At 41.2% G+C, this 20005-nt stretch overlaps 1 protein-coding gene across 2 annotated transcripts; it reads right to left on the bottom strand.

The window, feature by feature from the left end:
* Positions 1–167: 167 nt before the first annotated feature.
* ZNF410 (zinc finger protein 410) lies at positions 168–18005 on the bottom strand. 2 transcript variants are annotated; one of them, XM_058806520.1, is made up of 10 exons: positions 17992–18005; positions 16619–16829; positions 7822–7957; positions 7296–7529; positions 6818–7009; positions 5804–5963; positions 5314–5495; positions 2551–2640; positions 1332–1457; positions 168–779 (listed from the first exon to the last, which is right to left on the bottom strand). In XM_058806520.1, exons 2-10 carry the CDS (start codon positions 16649–16651, stop codon positions 595–597), a joined length of 1338 nt encoding a protein of 445 aa, XP_058662503.1. In that variant the 5' UTR covers positions 16652–16829; positions 17992–18005; the 3' UTR covers positions 168–594. The 2 variants fall into 2 exon arrangements, with proteins under 2 accessions (XP_058662503.1, XP_058662502.1); XM_058806519.1 differs by lacking the exon at positions 17992–18005 and adding an exon at positions 17506–17666.
* Between the last annotated feature and the right edge of the window lie 2000 nt (positions 18006–20005).

The following is a 20005-nucleotide window of genomic DNA, read 5'->3' as shown; positions in this document are numbered from 1 at the left end:
CATTCTCAGTAACACCAGTTGTGAAGGCTCTTTAAGTTAACAAAGTATTCAGAACACCATGTGGAAGTCTCATTTAAAGAGCTTGATATACCAAAAACATTTTGGAGAAAAATGACTGGGAAAAGCAGGAACAGAACACAGCAAATGTAACCAAATGATATCAAGTAGTACATTTATTTCGTATAGTAAGTCAGCTTCTGACAGCGAGATGTATTAGAATATAGTCTCTGAAGGTAAAGGGTGGAAGGAAGGCCTGTTGCTCAAGATACTGAATATTTGAACAGTGCCTAGCACAATGAGGTCCTGGTCCTTAGCTGGGCTCCTAGGTGCTCCAGCAAAACAAACACTTTAGGCTTTAAGAGATGGACTGCATAAGCAGTTTTGAAATGGCGTTCCACAACATGGGCTAAGTGACACCTAAGCAGACTTCACCTTTCAAACTCTGCAAGAGAGAAACTTGGTCCAGCAGATCTTCTCCAACTCCAGTTTCAGGATTCATCCACTATCTACCCACCCCTCTGTGCACAGTTAAACCAATGTTCATTCATCACATTGCAATATGGTGAGCCTCAAGGAAGAATGATCAATCCCATCTCAGTCACCACATATAAGAGGGCGGAAAAAAGAGCAGCTGGTCTCACCCTCTTCTACTCCAATAATTGACTCAGTGTCTGGCAGGTGCAGAGACTCAACACCAAGGCTGGGCTGAGAGTTCATGGAGATGAGATTCTTACTATGCACTGTCGATTCTTCCAGCAAACTGCTGCCCATCAGTGACTCTATAGTGAAAAAAAACGTAAAAGAGAATTTCCATGATGCAATTACACTGCAATATAAGATCCAATCCCTGCCCCACTTCAAGTCATACTGAATTCTTCCCTAGACACCTTCTTTATCCATTCCTACTCTTTGGGCAGCCAAGTGCTCCAATGGATGGAAAACACCATGTTTACTGTTTTGAACCTTACTATGGTGGGATGTTATGCAGGATTGGCTTTCTCTTTAAATAATTCACATTGTGTAAAAACCCAGGCCACTTGCAACAAGAAAACATAACCAAGGGAAAAAAATCCACATAAAAAAACCCCAACTAGATTCACATTGATTTTGAAAACAATAAACATATCTGCCCCTTGACTGCCATAAAAAATACACCTTTGTCTTCTGTCCTAGAAAAAGGAAGAGTAACAGTCCTTATCTCCAAGAGGAACAGACTTTTGTTTCTTACTGGCTTGTGGTCTCATATTATCAGGACAAACATCTTTTCTTCAACCATCCACTCATTCTTTTCCTGCACTTTTCCCCCAGAGTGTGTGCACTCCCTTCTTTACCTGGCTGTTCTCGCTCCCTGCTGCCAGCTGTTCCAATTCGGGAGTGGTGTTTCCTCATATGCACATTTCTGCTACCACTCTGGGAAAAAGTCTTCCCACAAATTTGGCACTGATGAGGCTTCACTCCTTGGAGTCAAAGGGGGAAGAAATATCCCAAGAATTACCATATTGGGAGAAGAGACCTCATCAACTAAAAAACTAATAACAGTTTTGAAATGGCTGTTAATACCACTGGTGGTAATTTATCAGTAAAAACCAAATAAGACGTATTCCCATCTCCTTGAGGGCCATAAGCTTCTAGAACAAAAGAGGTTTAGATATCAGTGATGGCAGTTGTCGGATAACTCAAGTCTGAATAGTAACAAAGTCTTCAAGTCAGACTGATGAGAGGAAACAAGTTATTTGAAATCATTAGCTCATTGATATGGAAATACTTGATGTCCCACAGATAGAATAAAATGACCAGAGGCAAGGAAGCTGTCTCCTGCCATCACACAATAAATTGCAGCACCTGCTTTACTTTACTGAGCAGAGACTTGATGATGACTTGTCACTGTGAAAGGATTTTCATTTTACAGAGCAGTTCATCATTTTCAAAATATAAGCATGCTGTCCATACTTCTTGGCTCAATGGCATGGAAGCAAAGGAGACAGGACAGAAAGAGCATGGAGAACTCAATCCCAAATGTTATTACCTCAATAAAATCTCCCATTCCCCACATACCATTTTCATTGTGTGCTGATGATATTTATGACAGATCAATCAAAACAGAAGGCAGAAGCTTTGAAAGACTTGTGAAATACATTTCCACTTAAACCTTTGTCCAATTACAAGCATGTAGTAGGAAAAAAGAACAGAAAACTCTACCTATGGAAGAAATCCACTTGAAAGAGATATCAGATTCAAATGGATGTGGTTAATATACAGAGATGCTAGAGTCTCTCTTTTAAAGAACCAAATGGCGGCTATGAAAAAGATATTCAAGTTCATGGCATTTTAGAAAAAAAAAATTTAGAATGGAATTTCAGTTGTTTAAAAATAGACACAAACTAAAAAATTAAAGTGTACAGGCTACAGGCACTACACAAGGGTAGTCAAAAAACACCATGACCAGAAGCTCTCTAGAAACCAGGATTTTTCTTAAGGAAATCAAATCAAAGTCCTACAATAAAGGTCTTTTTTCAGACAAATCATAGAATGTCAGATGAAGACTCTTACCTGAGTGGACAACCAAATGTTTGCGAAGACTGGAGTATTCAGCAAAGGAGCGACCACATCCCTGTGCCTGACACAGAAAGGGTTTTTCCCCTACAAGGGAAAAGTAAGTTCTTAGATTTTGGGATCATAACTTAATCTGGTTGCCCAAGTCCCTAAGAACAGCCTGGACATCTCTACACCATTCTCCCATTTGGCCTTATGCATATCAGAGTTCCATGGAAATTGCACATCCTTCCTAAGTTTCCTAAGGCTCTTAGAGCATTCTCTTCACCAGAGGAAACAGAGGCATTATTTTAAAATATTCTTAGACTATCATTCATCAAAACTGAAGCACTGTTTCTAGATAATCTTCCAAGTATATAAATAATAATAGAGTAATATAAAACCACTTGATGTATGATATATCTTCTATTTGTAGTTTTCAACAACCAGCTCTCTGTTCCACACACTCACAGGGTCCTGCTCCCTTTCTGCCTCTCAGTGCCAAAAATCCAATTAACTGTATTTCACTTCATATCAGATTCTATACTTTATTTCAGATCAGGCTGAACTTGCCAAAATCCTGTGAGAGATGTGTCAGTCATTTATATCTATGTGAGGAGGAACTGTAATTCAAGGCACAAATTGTTCTCATGGGCTGAAGTTCATATCCCAGCTATTTTGGATTTATTTAAGTTATGATAAACTGGGAGGTTACTACATTAATGCAGTGCCATAAAATTAATCTGTTTTGAACACTCTCTTAATAAAGCTAGACATAACTTTTGCCTGCAACATCCCACTAAAGAACTAAATATACCATGTTTAACACTATGATTTCAAGTCTTTAACTGAACCCCTGTACAAGAGTAATAGCAAGACCACAGGAGATAAAGCAAGCTATTTTAATAATTTATTGTACAACATATATGTAGTTCTTTCAGAGTAAACTTGTTTTTAAAGATATTTCTGCTGTGACTTTGCCTTTAGAACTCTTCTCCCAACAGCTCATTTATTAGCCTCTTATCTACAATAGTATTTGACAGCTGTAAGCAAAAAGGATCAACACAGCATGTTCCAATTGGTGTTACAAAGCTGAAATATGTAGCAGAGTCTCAAACACTGATTGTACTTTCAGGCTTGCTATAAATCTTTAAAAGTTTGGAAAAACTACCGTTGACCTAAATAAGAGCACACGGTTCCATCTAGAAGACACCCTGGAGCTATTTACACCTGCAATTTGATAACACCTTTGGTCTGATCAAACTCTTGATTCCACTTTATCCATCTGCAGTTTAGAAAGCTACTATTTACTCCTCCAGAAGCTACTACTCTGCTGGCTGCAGAATGCTCTCTGATCAGGGAGGATTGTGCATGTATCAGCTGGGCCTATTAACTTAATCTGGGAGCTTGCCTGGGAGCTGTAAATGCAAAAGAAACCGGCAAAAACTATGGCTGCTGTTACTACACATTCAAAATTTTATTATTGGGATACACAATTTTTAACTACATCCCAACATCTGCCCCCAAACCATGTGTTGCAGCTAGACTGCACATACTTTAAAATAGCAGCTTTTTCCCATGTGCATTGGCACACCACATACCATACGGTCGTGTTTAAGGCAGGCAGAAGGCACAAACAGCTGCTGGCGACCCACATAATCTGTAATTTCATTTTACCAGGGAGGCCTTGTTCTCTCACACTTATCAAGGTTATTTTGAAATGTTAACCAACTGTAGTACAATGCTTGCAAGGCCATCAGAGAATGTCTAACAATATTCCAAGAAGCCTGAACTGGGCCATTTGTTTGAGTGTTGCGATAACCCTGAGGCTTCAAAAACTAAACAAACAAAATCACCAGATTATTCACTATGAACTTTGCAGGTCATTATTTAAATTGCTGGTCATTATTACATTGCTGGTCATTTCAACACTAACTTCTGTGCCTCTCTCAAACAACTTTCTAGTACAAAAATACCTAAAGCACTTTGGCTGCTATACCAACTTCTAAAAATACTGACAAGGCAGGATCATATTCTCCAGAGGAGCCATCATAAACAAACCATGTATAAAATACAGCACTACGAAATAAAGTTCTTATTTTATTTACTATAAAAAGCTGAGCATGAATTGAGAGTGTACAGGCTCCAGTATACAGTAACATCCCAAATTAGCATTGGCACAAACAGCAGTTTGCACACCATAATGCTGCCTTCTAATTAATGCTTTTTGCTACTTTTCCTTGCTACTGTATTTTTGCTACTCATTCCACTGCATTCCTCATTTCCCCATATGTCCCAAATGTAGTCATTCTACAAGCAGCATAGGTAACACAAGCTAGTCAGTCAGGCAGATGTCAGTACAGCTCCTACTGTCTAAGCTATTGAGCCTTTCAGGAATTTCAAATAACCTCTTTACAAAACACAATTTCAGAAGTCATGTTCACTAACTATTCCCTTGGTAACAGTCTAGTCTCACACACCCCTCCCTCCATCACACTACTGGAAGGGAATCTTCAGAGTATGTGTCTGAGCAGAATACAGCATCACCACACACCATTTGAAAGGTAAACCTTGTGTGAAACTATACAGGATAGTAAGAGATTAGCACTTGATTTGGCTGACCTACAGATCAAGGTGAATTGACAGAAAAGGGACATTAATGGAGGGCAGAGGTAAACAACATAATACTTTCAATAGTTTGAGGACAGAGGAGGAAGTGGTTTATTCCTCAGGAAAGACCCCACCTCAGCAGACCACAAATAGGTGAGGTCTAAAACACACCAGTGTGAATTCGTAGGTGGTTCTTCAGATTTCCAGCTGTTGTGAACTGTTTACCACAGCCCAGTTCTGTGCACACAAAGGGTTTTTCACCATTGTGAGTTCTCATGTGCACCTTCAGCCTCTGCAAGACGTAGAAACTTTTCCCACAACCCTCTGCTGGGCAGGTGAAGGAGCGGTCGTTACTGCAAAGCAACAAAAAGCTGTTTCATTACCAGCTACTGCAACGCGCTTTTTCATGAACACTTGACTTCTTTCTTTTATTAAATATGAATACCTGTTAAAATTCAAAAATTCTAAACCAAACATAACAAGGACCTGCAAAATGATCTAAATCTACTCCAAGTTTTTCAGCATAACTGACTTAAAGCACTCAACAGACCTAATATTTCTATGAATAATGCCAGCTTCTTAATGTCAAAACCTAACATTATCTCAAATACAGAGTGCAGTTTTTCAAGGCCATAACAACAAATAGCTTCACTCTGCTCACCGGTGTGTTTTCAGATGATACTTGAAGTGAGCTGGCCATACAAATGTCCGATCACAGCCCTCAACTGTGCACTTCAGCTTTCTTTCCACACGAGATAAATGAGGAATGGGGCTTGAATCTTTTGGTTGCCCATCTCCTGTGCAAAGATGAACATTTTCCCCTGGAAAAAAAAAGCCCACCAAAAAAAAATATATACAGATTACTATAATGTGTCAAATTTAATAGAAAAAACAGCATCATATATGATACAGGATTATAAATCACGTGTGTGTCTGGCTACTAACTTTTTAGGATGTCCTACATGCTGCTGCCTAGCCTGTAGCAGGGATCAGACACAGATTTACAAACCCTACCAGGACCATAAACTATTCCCAACAAGCCATCTGGATAAGATCAGCTGCTACCAGATAAGGTTTATCACAAAAAGAATAGAAAGCCAATGCACCAGAAATGGTAAAAATGGTCTCTATACCAACATCAAACAAGAAATTTTAACTAGCAGTCAATCTCACCTATTAGCTAAGCTGCTTTTGAAAACACCTCAGCTAAAATAAGAGGTATTGCATTTGTGTGCAATTATTTATTAAAATAATTAAGTCTGAAGCATGTGACTAAATCCAATTATGAATTCTCCAGAAAACTGATCTTCAAGCTCAGTGGAGCCAAAAAGAAAGTATAATTCACAGTATGTATTAAAAATAGGCTCTTAAAAGTGAAAATGAAAGTTGAAAATCAAGCAGATACTGTCAGCAAGAAGATATTCTTTACATGTACTGGAGAACTAGTAGGCTACAATGAACCGATGGTTCCACTAGAGTTCATTCCCCAAGAAAAAATTAGAAGCCTATTTATAATGAAGAAAAATGCATAATTGTTTTGTATAATTCTGTCACTGATGATTTGAAGATGTCATAAGTGATTCAAAGCAAGAGAGAAATAGAGGAAGAGACAATGTGAAACTAGGAGTCTTGTATGGAACATTCAACTTTGGGACACAATCTGTGGATCTCCTACCATTACTGCTTGCTTTGGCATTCTTTGCGAGCTGTGCCCGAGTGGCAGCGATTAAACTGTCATGGGCCAATTCCTGCACTCGTAGGAACCACGGGGTACTGCTGTCTGTGCTGTCATGGGAGAGAAAGTCATTGCCAGAATCTTCTGCTTCATCTTGAACAAACACCAAGTGCTCTGTGGGAGACCCCAGCCCTAGAAAAGACAAATTTGTGAAACAATAATGCAACAGAGGGGAATTTCTTTTGTTTCTCAGATATCAGTGCTCATAGCATGGATGAAATAGCTGCCCTGAAAAAGTCTCCAGTGACCTCTACATTGTAGAAAGATGTTGATGACTAAGTGCTCCTAAAATATCCAATAATGCCCAGCAAATTTCATTATCTTTCCTCTTTATAAGCAGCAGGGACAGATTTGTACTTGTATCTCCTGCATTCTGCTGAGACATATCCAGCCAGATGACAAACAGAAGGACAATTACCTGCTCTTGTTAAGTTGAGAAGAATGAATGAAGTGCTGTCGCTGGGCTGAAAGTCTTGCAATAAACTAGAAGTTTCTGGAGTTGACAGAAGTTCAGATGGTTTCTGTACATTCTGTGCCCTTGTCTCCTCTCCATCAGGGCCTACATTTACCTGGAGACTTCTCAAGACAGCAGATGAAGAAACATCTTTGGAAGAATTAGTGTGACTTGGAGAAGTGAGATCTCTTTCATCATCTAATGAAGAAAGTGAAACCAGAGTAAATAAAAGTAAAAATATACTGTGACTAAAGGACATCTATGAAATTATTTTTCTAAGATAAAAAACCCAGAACTTGAGAGAGAAGGGAGGAGGAAGTTTCTAACTAGTCAGACTTCACTATTAATTGAAGAAAGTTCCGTCACTCTGCTGAACTTGTTCCTCCATCCCTGGAATGTCATGTCAGCAAGAGACAGTGGGGCCAGAGTGGTGAAGTAAAGACAGTTGTACGAAGGGCAGGGTCACAAAGATCTGCCACATAGATCTTACCTGGCAACATGAGTCTGTTGCATTCTGAGGTCTCAGTAACAGGAAGCAAAGAGAGACAGGTAATGTCTTTTGGTTCTGATTCCACCAGTCCTTGTCCCAGTGGAATAGAAGTATTTTGAACAAACTGAACCAGCAGCTGAAAAAACATACTGAAGATTAGGTCAAGAGCAGCACAAATCATTTAAAAAGGTACTAAATCCAGTCAATCCAGTAGTCCCTACTGTCTTGTAGGAGACATTGAATATAATACCATGAATACACACAGATATAAATGTAAACTTCTCAATTTAATACAAGGAAATAATTGTTTGTCATCTCTGAAATACCTACAAACTTCTCATTCAGCATATAATAAACAGCTCTGGATCATTGCAAAATAAGTCTAAGTAGGCTATATTTCTTTTTAATTTTTTACCACTTGATACTTTATTATGGTCTAACATTTCAAGGTAATGTTTTCCACATTCAGCCTTTGGTACAGGTATTTTTTTACATCATTGTCTTTAAATACTTAACTGAAAGCTTAATACTTAACTGAAAGGCCTTTTCTAAATTAAAAAAAAGCAATCAGAAAACTAGTTACAAAGTTACAAAGATGTCTATCATATGGCTATTCAAAAGCAGATAACAGTCAGAGAAACACGGTTGGGATGACAAAGGGAAGAACACAGACAGCCTTACCCATCCAAATCAACTACTCCTAAAACCATCAAAGATGGACAACCAACCCACCCACTCAGGGGATTAACAGAAGAAACCCTGTCCAAAATACTACACAAAACAAGGGGGACTGTTGCATAAAGAGGTACAGGACTTAAACTGAGATGCATTCCCTGGGGAGGAATTTGGGACTGGTCAAAAGATTTGGGGGGATTTGTACAGGACCTTTTAGGCATTGTTTAAGGGAAAGGCCAAAGGCAAGAAAAGGAAAAGATCAAGATGGATCAGGGCAGAACAAACATAAGAAAATGGAGAGGGAAGGATAAAAGGGGCCCATTGCACATAAGCAGGAAGTTGGCCAATTCAGTTGTCTGGCACAGCCTAACTCTTACACTCCATCCTGTCCTCTTATTAAACTCCATTCTTATCTGCTTCCTGTGTGATCCTGCTCTCCCCAGTGAGTCTCCAGTGGCACACACTAATTTCTAGTGTGTGTCATATGCTAATGAACCCCAAGCCAGCCTAGTTAGCAAGTGAAATGAGAAGTGTGGGGATAGATCCCAAAAAAATCCATGAAGGTTTTCCTTAGGCAGCAACCCTTGAACACAACCAGGTACTTTGTGCTGCCCATGTTTCTGAGGATAAAGCTACAAGCACTCAGCCTGTATTCATTTTGATTTAACAAAGGAAGTGCTGCTGGGAGTTAGGAGATAACACAGTCTAACTTTTGCAATAGACAACAAATTCTGTGAACTGCATGAGCTTTCCTAAACACAGTCTCAAATCTCTCCCCTGTAGGGATTTACACTTCAGAAGGACAGAAGGGGGCCAGTTGTAACACACCCAGTCACATACTCCATATTTCAGAGAAAATACTGCTCAAATCCCACACGTAGGATCTATTTGTTAGCCTTTAATTTCTGTCAAACAAATTAACTCATATACTCACATTCTCAGGGTTTTTTTTAAAACACTGAATGAAGAAATATGGACAGTAACAATACACTAAAAAGTTAAACCTCGAGTTTCTTATCTCTAGGAAATTCCTTGACAAAAATCCCGCATTCTGCGGATTCTACTGCTGTCTAGCAAACAACTGTAGCAATTTTTTATCTTTGGCATTTAGATGGAAATTGTACAAAATAGTTATTCAAAAGCTACTAGCCTCATTGGGACACATTTTAACATGCAGTCACAGAGAGCCCAGATGGAGCTGTCTGTGCAGTGAGATAGTTCATCAGTGTCTAAAGAAAAAGACAAAAAAATCCTGACATTCCTATTGTATATTTGTGATTAAAACCCAACAGTCACAGATAATTTGATTCTTATTTTGTATGTTGTGATTGTCTTAGTACTTCCTTTTCAGAACTATTGGCATCTAATTCCAAATTATTCCTGTGGCAGACAGCAGCCTTTTGAGTCTCTCTTACATCAAGAGAAAGTCTGTTAAATCAAAGAAACTGTAAAGAAAACAAACAAAATTGTATTTTGTGCTCTGATTTCTCTATGTTGATTTCCTCTCACAAAAACACTTAGAAATACTGATGCTTTCTCAAGCACTTTTAATCAAAGAGCTGCTGCTGCTGTAGGAACCCTGAAGCTTTAACAGCCCTGATTGGTCTCCCTGGGACCTGCACCCACACTGTCTCCCTAGGGACTTCCTTCTAAGCTCAGCCTGGGCCAGTCATTTCCTTCCTGAGTTGTGCTGTAGGTTTACCTGTCTCAAGCCCTGTCTGCTGCATGAACCTCAGATTTTTACTGTATCTGTCTCTCCAGCTCCATCTTCTGCTGCTCCTACCTGGACTCTGGGTAGACCCTGGACTGGTTCACCACTTTGCCTTGTCTAGGGCTGAGGGCTGTGGATTCCAGCACCTGCCTCTGCCTTCCATGCTCAGGTGCTGCAGTATTGTGCCCTGGTCTGTGAGGGCACTGCCTGGGCTGGGATCACCCTGGACTCCCTGCTCACCCTCCCTTAGGAGCAGGCTGTCATCACTGACACTTAGGAAGCTACAAATTAAGTCCTGCAGTCATTCAGATGGCAATGTGCCATTTGAACTAGGCCACAAGCCAGATGGCAGTTTGAAAGGTTAGAATTGTTTCATCTTAGATATAAGAGTATCCAGAGGACCTAGCAAGAAGATGAATTTATTTTTATGTTATCAAAGATATGTAGGCAATAAGAGACAGTCTCCCTCCCCCCACACCCAGGGCCATGCATTCTAATTAAGGATTGAAAAATAGGAGAAAGGGAAGTAAAAAGAAAGTTAGGAATAATGTGCAAGGCAAGTAGAAAAAAGAAGGAGAGACTAAAAACTGTGAGCACTAAGATTTAAATTATAGGATTGTCTTTTATGCTGATGAGCCCTACTGCTTCTCATTCCACCATGAAATACCCATTTTATGGACTTGCCTATTTTTATACAAAAGGTCCTAAATGAAACTTGCCTCCTACAAAAAAAAAGCTTTGCTTCAAACCCTCCACTTCAACATAGCAATATTAAGCCACTAGAGAAAAGCAAAATGCAGCAACCACAAACAGATGGTCAGAAGAAAGAAATTCCTTTTAATTTGCTTTGTAAAGTAATGACAAACTAGTACAGAGAATTATGAGAAGGCAAAAAAAGCAGAAGGAAACAAACCAACATGAATCATGCCCATTATTAAAATGTGGAATAAAAAAACCTCAACCCTGCACATAAACTAAAGCAAACCAACCATCACTCAAATAATTTGGACAAAATAAAAAGTTTTCATGTTAGTTTTATCTTGACAGATTTTTTCCTAAACCTTCCTATTCAAAATCATTGAATACCTTTGTGAACAACCACAGCAACTGGAATACAGGAAAGAACTCATTACAAACATTGTGTCATGCTGTCTTCAGCTTCTTACAATATGGTTTTGTGGCTGCAAGTAAATAGGAAATTATAAGGGTATCTGGTAATTGGCTATTCAGCATAGAAATCCTAGGAACAGGACAGGTGATAAATTAAACACACAGATACACAAACACTAACAAACTCCAGCAAACTGCAGATAAGAGAGAGTAAAAATACCCAGAACTCCTGGGACACTGATGGATGGGCCAGTACAGGAATAACTTGAGTGTGACCTTGAAAAAATTCAACCAGAAACTTTGTAAGGAAGAGGAACAATGCTATCTTGGGTTACCAGAACCCACATCTCGTAGGCAAGAGCAAACTTCCTATGGGATATGGGGCAAATTCTGGGACTGGGTAAAACATATCAAGGTATCTTGAGTGGAGACTGTGGGACTGTGGAAAACTTGTGGATGTTTAGGGGAAGGACCAAAGGCAAAGAAATGGAGGAATCATAGGTCAGAAACAACTATAGGGAACTGAAAGGGGATTGGGGTAATACTGATTGACCACATCAGTAGGCTGCAGGTTGCTGCTCTGCATCCCCACTGGGGTCTATCTCATACTTTCTGCTCCTAAATGGTTTCTGAGTACATTCATTTGATTAAATTCACTTTGGCATAGCTGTGAAACAGAGAAAAACACCATCTGGAAACCCAAGATCCTGGCCAGAGGTTGAATTAAAAAGCCCAAGGCCTGGAGATGGATACTGGAAGAACTCAAGGTTTGGCAAAGAGTGGACAGATGCATGACCACAAGTATGCATGTCAGCCAAGGGAAGGCACATGTGATATGCTAGCCAATGTCAAGCCTTTTTACCTGATAAGTAGGGACAGGATTAGGCCATTTGTGGCCTTTCTTTTCCACAGGAATGCCATTTGTGTTTGAGTGTGCTGGTAAAAGCCCTATCCTGCCACACAGCCATAATGTCTGTACTGTCTGTGTATGCACAGGCACATTTTTGCAGTTCAGGCCCAGGTGCTCTTCTGTGTGCACCTGGGAACAGTCTGGTGGTCTCATGTCTGAAAGACCAGGAAGGCAGGAGCCTCCTAGATGACACAGTTTGACAGATCCCATAACCAAATAACATCTGGCATCACAAACAGGCCCCAAATAGGCTGTAAATATTCCTGAGATGGTGACTGTAGAATGCCTCCCATAGGGAGGAGACTGATCCACTGTGACCAAAGTGCTAGAATTTGTAAGCAAAGCAGAGAAGTCATCTTGGGACACCAGAATAGGCATAGTTAGGGAAGCTGAATGTACAGAAGATTACCAAAGGTGTGAGGTGGCTTTACTCTACAGCTAAGCCATCCCTTGGAATTTGAAATAAATTTTAATATTGCAAAAGGACATCCTTGACTCAAGAGACTGAAACTTTATGGGACAGATGTGAATCATACAAAGAGAATCTATAATCCTTGGAGGCCAAAGTTCATATGATGATAGAATGATATAATTAATGATATTGATATAATGAACTTTATTTTGATCTGCCATATCACCTTCTTGAATATACTCTCCTTTAACTACTTCAGCTGAAATGCCACATAACTGAAAATTCTGTAAATAATACAGTGAAGGTATTAAAAAATGTAAAATATTTCTTGGCTCTGGTCACTAAGCAAATACTTGTTATCCCTGCTGGTCAATAAGAAATGGTTGGACAGGATTATGCCAGGGTCTATCACTGCAAGCAATATAGAATGTTTGTGTTACCTAGAGACTTAAATAATGTCCCTGACCTGAGAGAGAAAAAAAAAAAAACCCACAACAAACAACAACCAAAAAACTGTTTAAATAATTGAGAACCTCTACTAGATTAACAACAACAAAGAACCCAACAAAATAAAATCCAAAAAACCCCAAATCAAACCAGATACACACAACAAAAAACAAATCAAAAAACCAAACAAAACCCACCAAAAACAAACAAATAAACAAAAACTGAAAAGAAAACCAAACCAAAACCACAACCAACCAACCCAACAAAACCAGAAACAAATGATGATATGACCACCTGGGATGGATCATAAGTTTGTCCCATAATAGATGATTCAAAAGGCAAGAAGTGTCAGGCAGCTGCTTTGGCTGAAGTGGGGATTGCTGGGAGGGACAGGGTAAGAAGGTTCTCCAGAACCTCAGATCTATCCTCCCACCAGACAGCTGGAGAGCTAGACTAGGTTCCCAGAGCAGCAGGGACCATGTCTTTAATCAAAGCCATTCCTGCTCTAAATTTAACCAGTGAACCACAACAAAATAAAGAGGTCAAAAGAAAATTTAGTGGAGGGGGAGGAGAAAGGAGGGGCTGGAGCTGAAGGGTGTGCAGGGCAGAAGGCTTGTTACCTAGAAACTGGGATGTCCTCCTCCCATACAGCCTCTGGGGAACTAATTAAATCACAAGTGTCTCTCTCTGTGCAGCGCTGAGGAGGAGAGAAAGGAGAGGCTAAAATACCTCTCTTCACCCCCTTTTCAAAAACTAATTCAATTCACAGAACAGAGTTGTAATTCATTTGATTATGCTAGGAGTTACCCCAAGAGCAGAAAGCATCCTGTACCAGACCAGTATGGTGGAGGTGACTGGAAATACGTGCAACTGTGATAAATCACCTCGAAGGTTTAAAGCATGCAAAAGGCAGATCTTAGCAGTTCCCTGAGGGATGATAGTTACATAGCTTTGGGGGCAGGGAGTCCAGAAGAAAAAGCAGATCCATCTGTTCTTACAATTGTCTCCAAGCAACTTTGTAACTTCTTATGAAAGCATTAAATATTTAATGGTATGTTGGTGGCTTCTTTAGGGATAAAACCAGTAGTAAAGAAGTCTATGTAATAGAGACATAGTGCTTTGATTCTTATCATCTAAATGTCACAGAAATACAGCTAGCTCTTAATTAATATACTTCTCACATGGTAGGATATATGAAAAAACATCTGTGGCTATAAGAATTGTGGTGCCATGGCTCACTAGAGGATATAAAATCATTATTTACTTTCAGAGATATTTGAACCGCTCTTTGGGAAAAGTGTAAAAAGGGTATGTACCAGTTCCACATCAAAGCAATAGAAAATAGTACTAACTTAACACCCAAGTTTCATAATCAGAACTAAAAAAAAAAAGGGTATATATACATGGAAATAAATCAAAATTTTTAGTATAAAATAGCCTAATCAAGATTGAGGAATATGGTTTAGAAGACAGCATCTACAGAAAGGATGCCCTCTCCAACAACCACTATAACTTTTTTATTTACCAGGCCTGCTTCTTCTGGAGAATAAACAGCTAACTCTTATTATGGGCTTGCTGGGAAGGAAATGCAACTCTGCCATGAGGAAATAGGACTATTATGTAAACAAGCCTAATTAACTAATACCTTACTCAAGTTGAGAAAAGACAAAGCCCAGTTACAGCTCCTATTTGAGGAATGAGCATTCCAACTGTCCTGGTCCTTGGCTGTCAGAAATAACCTAAGGGAAACCACCCATTCACAGACAAAAGTAACAAAGTCCTCCCACCTTAAGAGTCAGAACTCAGAGGGAAATTGATAGAATGTATGAGATATACCAGTGACAAGGCAAGAGAGAGGAACTCTGCAGATCGTGCTGAGACTACTCAGAGCTGCCAGGAATCTGCAGCTACTTTTCCTGAACAGTGTGATTGGAAGGGCTTTGGCTGCTCTGTTGAGAAACAAATGCCTTAATATATCACATGAGCTGTAATGAATTACCAGCATGGATTCATCATTCTTTTTAGAGTACCAGTTAAGACACATGCTGCACTGTTCATAGGGGTAGAAATGCAAGACTTTTGTTCAGAAGACTCAACAAAAACCATTCAATTATGTCTTGCAAACTTCCCCAAAAGGTATTTCATAGCTGTACCATATCCTCTGCTCTAGGACTTCAGCATCTGCAGAGGTAAAGCTGAGAACCAGGAAAAGCAAGAACACCAAGTGATAAAACCCCTGCATCTCTAAGTGGGGATCTCTAATGCTCAAAGAGCCAACTAATGGCCATTCAACCTCAAAAAACGGGCAAGAAATAGGAGAGGCAGGAGGTGGGGGTGGTGGTGTTGAATGTAACAAATTGCAAACACTTGTATCTAGCACATTACAGGTAAGAGTAACAAAACCCAGAACTCCTCAACAACTGATTAGTGAGCCACTGCCAGAGTGACATCTTGTAAAGGCTTAACCAGAAATTTTAACTGGTAAGAAGAAAAGCTATTGTGGCTTATCAGAATGGTCTCATATGAGAGACCAAACTTACTATCCAATACAACAAAGACACCAGGATGTGTTAAGCTTATTATGCTATGTTTAGGGGGAGGATCAAAGGAGGAATCAAGGTAGATAAATGAAGAACCAGGGGTAGGGGGGAGAGAAGAGACTCCAAACATATGTTTGCTGTGCCTGATCACTGCAGTCCCTCCTATCTAATTACCAAAGACATTCCTAAATATTCTACCCACAAGTGAGTCCACTGCTAGTGAGCTTCTAGTTGACTAATGCAAGCAGGAGGCTCCCAGAGTCTGGAAAAAACCCAAAAACTATTCCAGCCAGAAACTGGCTTAAAAGCCCTGGCTCTGGGCAGAAGGACTGTAGGCCTGGCAGAGATGTGAATGTGAGTATGCACGAGAGTCGAGTGATGAGGGCACAGCTATAACCCACCAGCAAACCATGGCTGTTCTTGCCTTCCCTGCACATGTCATAATCTGTATGTTCATGCTTCACCTGTTTGTGGCCAGCTGTGCCTGCACAAATGTCCCTGCACTTCATGCCCAGCTGAACCTGGAACAGTCCAGCAGCCTCACAGCGAGCAACTGGGATCCCCCGTGTGCTGCTGCCTACCACTTCTCCAACTGCTGAATGGCAACAGGAGTACTCTGAGGAACAGGACTGGCTGATGCTGATAGAATAATTCAGATTGTCCAAAATGAAGTAGAGTCAGTTTGGTTTGAGGAAAAGAAATAGTCAATTCATTAATTTATTTTATTCTCATAATAAAATAATGCTGTAATAGTGGAAAAAATGTAACCTGAGAACAGGCAAGAATATTGGCTGATACTTGAAAGGAGGTGAAAAAAAACTTGCAATATTTTCTAATTTTTTACCATTCAAATCAAAGCATGGAAGCATTAGAAGATGTCACTGTAAACACTTGGAAAATTAGTATGTAAGCAGCAATCTGAATAAACTCATTGACTCTAAGTGTTGCCCATAAACATTCCTGGGAACCAAACTCAGTTCATAATTGCTCACCTCAGGTTTGGATTCTAACTCATCCGATAACATTGATTCAAGTGTCCAACTCCTGCAGCTGTTCTCAGCAAGGCACAGATTTTTTTTTTAAGGTTTTTTTTTTTAGTTCAGAGAGAACAACACTCCCTGCTTATTTTCATATTTTCCTAAGTGCAAACCAGTGTGGCGGTCCTTCTGCAAGAAGCTGTGCTGCGGAAATAATTAATTTAACCTAAAACAACAAAAAAGGAAACATAAAGAAAGAGGAACTGAAAAACAAGAGCAAAGCAAAAAGAAGTGAACATGTGTTGATGCAACTATAAAATGTACTTTGAGGTATTGGTAAAACTCATTAACTAAGGTTCCTGGATTTCTATTTTCACTGAATCAACGAAACAGCCTTTAAAAATTAATTTCACAGTGTTCAGATGTTATTTACCACATTTTCTTTGCAATCACTAATTTTTAATGCACAATTGCCTTGTCTGTTCTGGAAACTTATGGGATCAACTGCAAATCACATAAAGTATGCAAGATATGAGGAAGCTGAATTCCCAGTCCACAACACAGTGGAATTATCCAAATTATTGATAAAAGGGACCCATATACAAACAAACTGTCAGCAGGAAACATCAGTTCTTCCTGTCAGCCGAGATATTTCACAGAATCAGAAATTTAATTTCTTGATGAGCCCAGATAAATAGAACTTATTTCACAAATACACATATGATGCTTGCGCTAAAAGGGGAACATGAGAACAAGCTTTTCTTGCTTGCCCGGACAACACTCAGACACTGCTGATGGGAGAAAAATGTGAACATACAGTTTTTTCCCCTTTCCAACACAACTACCAGTCTATCGACTATGTTAAAAAGTAACGAGAATACCGGATCAGCTAAAAAGAGAACCTAAAAGCCTTCCTCTCACACTCCTGACAGCAGCACTGCAGCACGGAGCTTCACTCGCCGTGGAGGGGCAAGACACCGCACACAGCGAGCAGGCACAGAGTAACTCAGCCCTGCCTCGCAGCGGGCCCGGCGCTCCTCCCGCCGCCCGCTGCCCCTGCCAGCCCGTGCCCGGCAGGGCGGGCCCCGAGCGACCCACGGGCACCAGAGCCAGCGCTGCCAGGCCCGGCTGCCTACGCCCCGGCCGGGAGGAGCCCTGCGGAGGCCCGGGGAGGAACGGGGGCAGGGCGGAGCGCCGAGGCCCGGCGGGGCAGGTGCCGCCCGCCCCAGGGCGGGGGTCCGGCCGTAGCCGTGAGGGGCGGCCCCGGCAGCGGGGACAGGAAGGACAGGAGGACCGGGGCGTCTCCCCGCGCCTCGCTGGGCTCCGCACCCCACGGGGGTCGGCAAGCCCCGCAGGAGCGGCCGGACCACCCCCAGCACCCGCCTTACCGGCATCTCCGCCGCCCGGACGTGACGAGCCCCGGCCGGAAACACCGCGCGGGCTCGGGGCGAGCGCGGGGCGGGGCGACGGTGCCGCCGGCTGCTCCCGTCGCCCCGAAAAGAGACGAGAACGGCTCGGTGCCTGGGATCTCCCGGTTCCCTTGGGATGGTTACCAGGACTGCAGTCTTCAGCTGCAGCCTGGTTCCTCTTCCAGTAAACCTTTTTTATATGGATTGCTACCGTACAGTTGAACGTTATGCCGGAACCGTCAATCTGCTGAGCTCCTTTTTCCACATAAATCAATACGGAAGACACATTATCCCAGGTTGTTACAGCACACGTGGAAACACCGGTTTCCTACTAATACTTTGTTTCTGTTTAGGCTTTGCTCTGACTTGCTGCTCGGTCTCTTCTTGCTAATGATGGAAAACTCCAGGAGTTCACTGTAGCCCACAAAAAAAATATACCAAATCAGTAATTCCAGAAACATACATGTCTTTGCAATGTACTTAAAAAAAAAAAAAAAAAAAAAAAAAACAAACCACAATAAAGGACTGAGTAATTTTAAAAAAACTTGCACTTTGGTTTTAGCTTGTTATGTGTACATGACCAGGACCGAGCACCTGAAGAAGCTGGCAGCCTCTGGTCCTGACATTAGCAGCTGAATCAGTGACCTTCAGGCCCTGTACACTTTAACTCGGTTATGGCTAACCCATAGCTTTGGAGCCATGTGTGATTCCTGACTCCCGTGCCAGCACAGCTGCTCATGGAACACTCCTGGTGCTGGTGCTGATAACTAGTGAAAGCCCTCGTGCTATGGAAGTGACAGCAGCTGTCAAGGCTAGCAAAATCAGGTTTCCTGAGGCCCCCTCAGAGCACAGCCTCTTCTGATCCACAATGGACTGTAAAAAACCCTGTGGTCACTATCTGGTAAATGGCTGTAATCTCTTGCCCTTGAACTACTTTGGAATGGTTTCTTTTTTCCAGTCCCTCCAAGATATGCAATATAGCTGCATGGCCTTTCAGAACATTTGAAAATTTGATTTGCAGCATAAAGATTCACAGTTATCTCCCTCAGCTTTAAATGTGCAGTGAGTGGCTTAATGGAGGAGTCATACTGACAGCCTAGTGCTTCAGCAAAAAGACTATTGACAGCTACCTGCTGGAACCACCTGGTCACTCCATAAAGTCTGCAAGCAAGTTAGATGCATGTCTTTTTCTGAGGTAATTAACCCATCAGCTTGCAGGCATTGCATAAATACTAACAAAAGCCTGCGCTGTGAAATCAATTTTCAGTCAAGCTGAAGCACATTTCTGTTGTACAAGGCAGGGAAAAGTGATTCAACACCCAGAATCAACAGCCTCAGAGACTGGGCTGCCTCAGTGCCATGCTGGCCCTGCAGATGGATTCTATCAGGGAATCCATAAAGTCTGGCATTTATCGTATTGGACCACTCAACCACAGTTGTGGTGGCCTGAAGCTTTAGACAGATTCATTTATTTAAGCTTACAAAAATGAAAGTAATAGCTTCTGAGACTGAATTTTTTAACAGAATCCCAAAAAGCTGGAGCTTATTAAATGGCCACGCAGCTGTAACAGTAAAAGACCATTTCCCTGTACTGTGGAAATATATTGAGGAATATATTGAGGAATATATTCAGTGCAGGTAGCTTGGTTTGCACTGCAGTGTAAGCAGCAGATTGAGCTCTCTGGATGTCTGGAGTCAGAGGTAAGAGGCTGTGAACTGCCAACCCTTTGACAAGCTCAGGGACCTGTGGCCCAACCAGGTGACTGGACACTCAGAGACATGGCAGGAGCCAAGGCCCCCCAAATGTTCCCATGCTCAGACTTTGAGGGTAAAAACCCAGGGTTTCCTTTGTTCAGGATCCCAGCTCAAGCTGTTTAGTTATTGCATCAAGACTGAATTATTTTAAGGACTGGGACCAGTGAGACTCTGCTGTGGGAAACCTGGCTTTGAGATGGTAAAGAAACCTTGTCTGACGGTGTGGGTATGGGGGTGT

This window comes from Ammospiza caudacuta, chromosome 6 (genome assembly GCF_027887145.1).
Source record: "Ammospiza caudacuta isolate bAmmCau1 chromosome 6, bAmmCau1.pri, whole genome shotgun sequence".
Taxonomy (NCBI): Eukaryota; Metazoa; Chordata; class Aves; order Passeriformes; family Passerellidae; genus Ammospiza; species Ammospiza caudacuta.
This window is presented reverse-complemented; position numbering and strand designations above follow the sequence as displayed.

Coding starts and splice junctions, on each gene's coding strand:
- ZNF410 (XM_058806520.1), bottom strand. CDS start 16,651: ATGTTATCGGATGAGTTAGAATCCAAACCTGAG. Junction 1,458..2,550: donor ACATTTGGTTGTCCACTCAG/GTAAGAGTCTTC, acceptor TTTGACTCCAAG/GAGTGAAGCCTCATCAGTGC. Junction 780..1,331: donor CAGGGAGCGAGAACAGCCAG/GTAAAGAAGGGA, acceptor TTTTCACTATAG/AGTCACTGATGGGCAGCAGT.